This window comes from Vitis riparia, chromosome 15, assembly GCF_004353265.1.
Source record: "Vitis riparia cultivar Riparia Gloire de Montpellier isolate 1030 chromosome 15, EGFV_Vit.rip_1.0, whole genome shotgun sequence".
NCBI classification, from domain to species: Eukaryota; Viridiplantae; Streptophyta; class Magnoliopsida; order Vitales; family Vitaceae; genus Vitis; species Vitis riparia.
The window spans coordinates 14,987,843-14,996,084 of NC_048445.1; the positions used below are offsets into that span (position 1 = coordinate 14,987,843).

The window sequence follows — 8,242 nt, forward strand, 5'->3', positions numbered from 1 at the left end:
GTTGGGATCTCACAAGAAGCATCAAATCATTAGCTATGTATACTGACCAATTAAATGTGGACGTTCTTTTCTACTAAAAGTCCATTATTCTGTCTCAAATGTTTGTTGCTTGTAGTTATTCTCTCAGTTAACTGGCCTACTCTTTTGCATAATGCAAGTGTTATCACTACTCAATTATGTCAAATATGATTAAACCTATGGCTTTGCTCTTGTAATGATATAAAAACTTTTCTGACCTTAGGATGTAAACTAAATGTTTTTTTTTTTTTTTAGAAAATATAGCATCGATTCTTTCCTTTAGAATTCATACAGGAGTTTATGTTTCCTACTTCATATGATAGGTTCGTCTGGCCTCGTGATCTTTGCTATGTGCGTTATTGGCGCCGAAATGATGATGGAAGCTATGGTAAATGTTCTGAGTAATCCTGTTTGGTTTTGACTTCCTCCTTATTTTTAATATTGGAAATATCCATGTTGCATTCTTGTCATTATGCAGTTGTGTTATTTCGTTCTAGGGAGCATGAGCACTGTGGTCCACAGCCAGGATTTGTGCGGGCCCATATTGAGAGTATAGTTCTTTATTTCTCCTTTTAATAATTTTGGGACTAAACTTAAATTAGGAACATATGGATCTTTAGTTATCTTAATATAGTCAACTTAAGCCAAATCACTAGGCTATATGACTGTTATTCATTTTCAGGTGGCGGATTTAACATTTCCCCTTTGAAACCTCGGCATGGAAGGCCTCGATCAAAAGTGCAGCACCTTATGCAAATTGATCTGAAAGGGTGGGGTGTGGGTTATCTTTCATCATTCAAGCAACATTGTTTACTGCAAATGTTAAATGGTGTTGCTGGTAAGTTCTAGCACTTTCAAAATGTTTATTTGTGAAGTGTGGTTGTAATTTTTATTGCCAGACAGTAACCTCAATTCCAAAGCAAATACTTCAATTGTTACAACCCTCTAACTTTGAGCTGATGACATAATACAAAAACTACTTGTCTCAAAAGCTTAAGCTATTAGGGAATGGGCCCACAACATATATAAAGAAAATACTTATCGTGCAGGTCACAGCATAACACTTCCACATTGTTGCATTTTCTTATATTGTTATTGAACTCTACAGTATTGTATTATCATGTGGACAGGTGTAGGAATCTTTAATGCACTCAGCATATGATTTTTCAATTTGCTTTGTTTTCAAGTTAAAACAGTATTTTCTGTCATCCCTAAAATGTCTTGTTGTTCACTAAGTTCTGCACAATATTTTTGTTTTCATACTCACAGTTTCTTTTAAAGAAAACAGAGAATTGTAATAATAATGTAATGAAGGATTTATAAGGAAGAATAAGAGATCCTTTAGAAAGAAAAAAACAAGCAGATTGCTTTCTTTGTTGAGTCATCATATTCTGCCTCTTCTCCATCTGGAAGCATACCTTCATTGTCATGTTCTTCAATCATAAGCTGCTTACTTCCACTGCTGTGTGCTTTTCTACTTTCAGAGGATTTGGGAACCAGTTCTACACACTTGAAGCACTTTAATCCAAGCATAGTGGATTGTGATCTTGTCCCTTTATTCCACTGATTTCTTTGCATGGTTGGGTTGTCCTTTCATTGTTTCCTACTGCTGTTGCAGGTTTCTAGATATTCCAGACTTAGATTGCCTGAAATCATCATTGATTCATTATTGCTGCTTCTGTGTTTTTTTTTTCAGCACATTTAGCTCCCATATATACTTGGGAAGTATTTCAAAGATCATGCTGATATAGACCACCCAGCAGGCTTTGTTGCAAACTTGCAATCCTCCAATGCACAGCCTTCTGCTCTTCAACTTCATGTAGTTTATTCTGTAGAATGAGATTGAAGAATTCCTCCAAATAACTATCTATCAATCTTGTTTCTTGCCTACCATTCTAGATAGTTCATGGTACATCAATTGAGAGTAATTGTAAAGAAGGAAAAACATCCCTAATCTTCCTTATCTGCTTCTCCTGATCTGAAATTTCAAGCTACCGTTTTTCTCTGTAGCAAGACCAAAGCTGGTCCCACTAAGTTGAGGTTCTTTCTCTTGGCTGAATTGCTACATGATTCTTATTTGCGGTATGTCTTAAGATCTACTTTATCTGCATTTTGTAACCGATCGGCCACTCATTCACCTTGACAATCTCCCAAAATTCTAGAATTTCAATCTTGAGATCTCCATCCCAAATTTCTCTCTTGATCTGCACAAGGTGTTCATTCAATTTTCCTTGAAAAAAAAGATTACTAAAAGTTGGAAATCAGGATTTCTTATTATTTGACAAGAAAAGTAAGTACAATTTATAGACTACCTCCTAGAATCAAAAAAGGGAAATCGGAGATACAATCAAAAAAAGAAATTAACTCCTATAATTTTGCACCTAGTTAGGAAAACCACTAACTATAATATTCTATAGTTGTACAGTTGATATATGCATTACAGAAGGGAATAAATTCCCTGATTTACTATTCCCAAAAGTCCACGTTTTCTAATCCTGCCAACTTGCTCTGGTGCATTCCCAACTTGCTCACGATGAAATCAAATGCGGTACTTGACAACCCCTTTATGCAAAACATCTGCAAGTTGTTGCCCTATAGGAACAAAGGGTGTTGTGATTTGCCCGACTTCAATTTTTTCTTTGATGAAGTGTTGATCCACTTCAACATGTTTTATTCTATCATGTCGAACTGGATTATGGGCAATGCTAATGGCAGCCTTGTTGTTACAGTGAATCTTTGTTGGTTTATTGAGTTCTAATCCAAGTTTTTTTAATAGCCCTCGGATCCATAAAACTTCACAAATGCCTAGGGCTATAGTTTTGTGTTCTACCTCTGCACTTTATCTAGCCACAACATTTTGCTTCTTGCTTCTTTCTTCTCCAAGTGACTAGATGGCCCCCAATAAATGTGTATTAACTTGTGGTTGATCTTCGATCCATAATTGAACCAACCCAATCCACATCCGTGTAGGCCTCTACATGTAATTCACCATGCTTCTTGAAGATTAGGCCTTTTCCTAGGGTAGCCTTCAAGTATCTCAATATCCATAGTACTACTTCTATGTGACATTCTAAGGGTGAGTGCATGAATAGACTTACAATGCTAATAGCATAAGCAATATCAGGTTGAGTGTGGGAGAGATAAATCAATCTTCCAACCAATCTTTGATACGTTCCTTTGTCAACTGGAACACCTTCTAGCTTGGCTCCCAACCTATGGTGTGGATCCATAAGAGTCTTGGCTGGTTTGCATCCTATCATGTCTGTTTCCTTCAAGAGATCGAGTGTATACTTCCTTTGAGTAACCAAGATGCCCTCTTTAGACCTTGCCACCTCCATTCCCAAGAGCTACTAAAGATTGTCAGGATCTTTGATTTTGAACTTCTTGGCAAGAAGTGATTTCAACCTGTATATTTCTTCTTAATCATCACTTGTGACAATTATGCCATCCACATAAACAATCAAAACAATAAGTTTCATTGGTGAGGATTGTTTGTAAAACAGCGTGTGATCTCTTTGACTTTGATAAAACCTACAAAGTTTTAGAGACTTGGTAAACCTCTCGAACCAAGCTCTAGGTGATTGCTTGAGGCCATACAAGGATTTCTTCAATTTACAAACATTCCTAGAACTGTTTAACTCTTCAAAACCTGGGGCAATTCCATGTACACCTTTTCTTCAAGATTCCCATGTAAAAAAGCATTCTTTACATCGAATTGATGTAGATTTCAATCACAATTTGGAGCAATAGAGAGAACTCTTATGGAGTTCATCTTTGCAACCTGGGCAAAAGTTTCTTGGTAATTAATACCAAACGTTTGTATGTACCCCTTGGCGACCATCCTAGTCATATATCTCTCCATAGATCCATTTGCTCAACACTTATTGGTAAAGACCCATTTATATCCAATGGTTTTCTTGCCACTAGACAATTCTACCACTTCCCATGTGTCATTTTTATGCAAGGAACTCATTTCTTCAAAGACAACCCTTCCACCTAGGATCTAATAAAGTTTCTTTAATAGTGTTTAGGATAAACTCTAGGGACAGGTTTGTGGTGAAGGCCTAATAAGTTGATCTCAACCGGTGATAGGAGAGAAAGTTGGCTGATGGATGTTGGGTGTAGGTTCTAACACCTTTCCTAATGGCAATGGGAATATCTAGATTGATGTCCAATAAAGAGCAAGGTTGTTTAGAGTTTAGAGGAGAAGTTGAAGATGAAGAAGCAAAAAAAGAAGGAGAAATATTTTCCATATCTTTTTCCGAAGTTGAAGATTGGCCGCATGAAGGAGAATTTGGGACTATAAATGGAGGATGATTGTCTCTTTTCCTTCTAGTATAGATCACAAACGTTTTTACCACTTCTTTGTCACCTTCTTTAGATCTTGGAGTAGTGTCCAACTGTTGTTCATGCATACTTTCTCTCCCTGATTGGTTATTTTTCCATCTACCCTGGATTTTCATTCTCAATTTGTCCTCCAAAGTTAGTCTTAGCTTGTATGAATTCCAATAAACTAGGTAATACAGTGATTGTAGGTTTATTCTGGCTAAGATATGGCAGGTTTTCTCCTCTCCTTTCCTCACTTTGAAAACTGGTCCAAGAGTAATACGATAAACTCTCAAAGAATTTTACATCCATGGTCACAAAGGCTCTCTTAGGGGGGGGGTGAAAACACTCTTTTTTTGGATGAATATCCAACAAAGACACATTTAAGGGCTCTTAGCTCAAGCTTAGACCGATATTTCCCATGAACATGGACAAATGTTGCACACCCAAATACCCGAGAAGATAGAGATCCAAAGAGGTTGACACTAGGAAAGGCTTGTTTTGCAAGGTCAATGGGAACTTTAAGGTTAAGTGGCTTAGATGGCGTACGGTTTATGAGATATTTTGATGTAAGAACTACCTCTCCCCATAAAAACTTAGAAATATTCCTGGAAAACATCAATGCTCTCCCTACTTCCAACAAGTGTCTGTTTTTTCTCTCAGCTACTTCATTTTGTTCAGGGGTGTCTACACATGAAGAGAAGTGTACAATCCCATTCTCCACCAAGTATGGACTTAGGATAGAATTGAAATAGTCTCTCGCATGTCTGTCCTAAGAATTTGAATTTGGCTCTGGAATTGGGTTTGAATCATTTTCTAAAATGCTTTGAAGGTTAGGGCAGCTTCGGATTTGCCTTTTAAGAGATAGATACAGGTTGTTCAGCAAAAATCATCAATGAAAGTAATGAACCATTTGAAACCATTACAAGTGTTTACTCTCAAAGGGTCTTAAATATCATTGTGGATAGCAGAAAAGGGAATTTCAGACCTTTTATTGCTCAACAAGAAAGATACATGATGGCTTTTAGCTAACTCATAGACTTGACACTGAAACTTCGAGACATCCACATTGACAAAGAAATTTAGATACAAAGTTTTGAGAGATAAGAAACTTGGGTGACCTAATCTGTGGTGTAGCAACCATGTCTGCTCCTCATATTCTTCCGACACCTTAGAAACATATCCTAGAGCATTCTCCTTAGCCTTGGAATCAAGATAATGCAGTCCCTCCTTCTCTTCGGCACTGCCAATCCTCTTCCTTTTAGTTAGGTCCTAAAAATGCAATGAGAAGGATAAAAAATCACATGTCAATTTAGAGACTTTGTACATTTACTAATAGAGCGGAGATTATAAGATAATTTCGGAACATGAAGTATAGAATCAAGAGTAAGCCTTGGTGCCATTGAAATTTTCCAATAATAGGTGTGAAGGACCCACCAGCAACAATAACTTCTCCAGAGTTAGAATTGGATTTATAAGAATGAAAAAAAGTTTGGTAACTTGTCATGTGATTTGAAGCCCCTAAATCAACCAAGGTTTAGAGTCACAAGAAACATTTAGAGCTGAAAAAGTTACTTGTTTAAGCAAAGAAGGATGAAGAATTGAAAGTGTTGGACAAGTTTAGAGTTTTCCCAAACATTCTGTAAAGAAGTTCCATTTGATCTTTGATGAAAAGGTTCTTGTCAGGTTCCACTGTTGGTTTGGGTTCAGGCTAGATACAATTAGCTTAACATCTTAGATACTTATTTCCATATTTGCTTAATATGATAATCCATGTAAGTTCATTTTATTTCTCAACTTGTTTCTTAAGGTTTTGAGTGGATGAACAATATAAATCAATATCACTAATGCCATCTCTATTTGGGACCCCATTCTGCATGTGGCACCAACAAATGTATTTAGAAACTGTGAAAGATGAAGAATTGGAAGGTAAATAGAATAAATTTCTTCCTTGATTTCAATTTATACATCTCACATATTTATACAAATATTCTTAGCATAAAAATAGAAACTTTGCTAACCTAATTCTATCAAATCCCCTTGATTATGGGACTGTCCTAATCCTCTCCTTAATTACAAAAATACAGCTGTAACCTTTTCTAATTACATTCTTCCACAGAAGAATTTGTTTCTAGCAAAACCCCTAGGAACTAACGACCGGTTTACTCGATTCCATTGGAATCAAAAGAAAGGGAGTGATTCCCTTTCCTGCCCATTGCTTTGTTTACTTGAATGTTGAATGAAAAATGTGTGGACCCCACCACAATTTGAGGAAACCCATTCCCCAAATTCAAGGAATCCCATTTTCCCACCCTCCTTCATGAATAGGATTCCTCAAATTTGAGGAATCAAATTTTGGAAATGGATTGCCTAATTTCCCTTGTACCTTTAATTTGTAATAATTATTATACTCCAATATAATACTGTGGATTATCCATGTTATAGCCATTTGTTATGTGAGTAATAATTTTTGCTAATAAAGAGAGAATAAATTAATTAAATGTCAATTTTATAAATTGAAGGATATTTTTCTATCAACAAAAATTATAATAAATTTAAGAAATAAGTTTCATTCCTATGGCTCTATTGTTTAACATGTTCTTGCTTAGCAATCACAGACACAAAATAAAATAGATACAATTATTAAAGTAAAATTATATATATCAGAAAATAAAAGAAAAGCTTTTCTTATGCAAATCTATTTGATTAAATTAGCATTATAAAAGAAAATGCAATACGTTTAAGAAATGAATTTTACCTCTACAATGAGAAAGGTGAAATTTTTTTATATAAGGGCATTATAGTAAAGTTATATATTTCATTTTGTTTCCTTTATTGCTAGTGAACGCTTCAAAGGAATCAGTTTCATTCTCATTCCCTCTTCCTAATAGTTTTGTTAACTCTTCAATGGAAATTATGATTCAATTTCTTTTATTCTCTTTCCTTTACATTCCGATTCCCTTTCCTTCCATTTCCTTTCCTGCAAAGTTTTTGTAAATGTGCGATAAAGTTCTGATAGACTTACAAAAGCTTAAGCTTTTGGAAATGGTCCAACAATGTATTGATCAAATTAACTAACACTCCCCCTTTTCTATTTTTCATTTTTGTTAAAAATGTTAATTTTGTCTATTACATTTTGCTTAATATCTACTAGTTTATCCATTTCCAATGAAAAATTTTAGAATATGTAATGTTTTTTACTCTAGTTAATGCTGACTGTTGCTTTGCCATTTTAACAGGTCTGCGTGAATGGTTTTCTCAATCAGATGAAAGACATACGGCTCCAAGGATCCCAGTCATGATCAATATGACCTCAGCTTCTGTGTCTTCACAAAAGAAAAGAGAATCAGGAGCCTGCTGCAAGGATTTCCCTTCACTAGATGAATTACATTCTGCCAGCAGAAACTCCATGATGCTAGACGAATTCTCTGATGAGGATGAAGAATTTCAAGTAGCAGAGGCTGAACAAGAGGTTTACATTCCACTCTCTTCTGTAAAATTTTATTTGCTGATTTAGTACTACATATTTTCTTGAATTGGATTTTCTTTATTTCAGGCATATAATGAAGTCGAACAAACAGGTTGGTCATATTGTTGATGCCTAAGTTATTCATCTGCATCCTTTCTTAGTGTTCAACATCAAAGAACATTTAATCACAATGTTGTTAATGAATTGAAGCCTTGGAAGAGGACCCAACAGATCAAATTGATTTGTCCTGTTTTTCTGGCAATCTGCGACGGAATGACAACGATGATGGTCGTGACTGTTGGACAATATCTAATGGCAACAACTTCAGAGTTCGTAGTAAGCATTTCTTTTCTGACAAATCCAAGGTGACCTTGTTGTTTTCCTTCTTTCACTTGTATGTTGTCCATCTTGACATTGGGTTAGCTTTAA

At 35.5% G+C, this 8,242-nt stretch overlaps 1 protein-coding gene across 1 annotated transcript; it reads left to right on the top strand.

The window, feature by feature from the left end:
* The first annotated feature begins 197 nt into the window (after nucleotides 1-197).
* On the top strand, nucleotides 198-8,242 carry LOC117931997 (protein ENHANCED DISEASE RESISTANCE 2-like). The gene is made up of 8 exons (XM_034853054.1): nucleotides 198-211; nucleotides 342-406; nucleotides 497-568; nucleotides 701-856; nucleotides 7,584-7,816; nucleotides 7,901-7,925; nucleotides 8,024-8,178; nucleotides 8,237-8,242. The coding sequence occupies exons 1-8, from the start codon at nucleotides 198-200 to the stop codon at nucleotides 8,240-8,242; spliced, it is 726 nt and encodes a 241-aa protein (XP_034708945.1).

Excerpts from the sequence above, each read along its gene's own strand:
- LOC117931997 (XM_034853054.1), top strand. Across the intron at positions 7,817-7,900 it reads TAGCAGAGGCTGAACAAGAG|GCATATAATGAAGTCGAACA; the intron begins GTTTACATTCCA and ends TCTTTATTTCAG. Across the intron at positions 7,926-8,023 it reads TAATGAAGTCGAACAAACAG|CCTTGGAAGAGGACCCAACA; the intron begins GTTGGTCATATT and ends AATGAATTGAAG.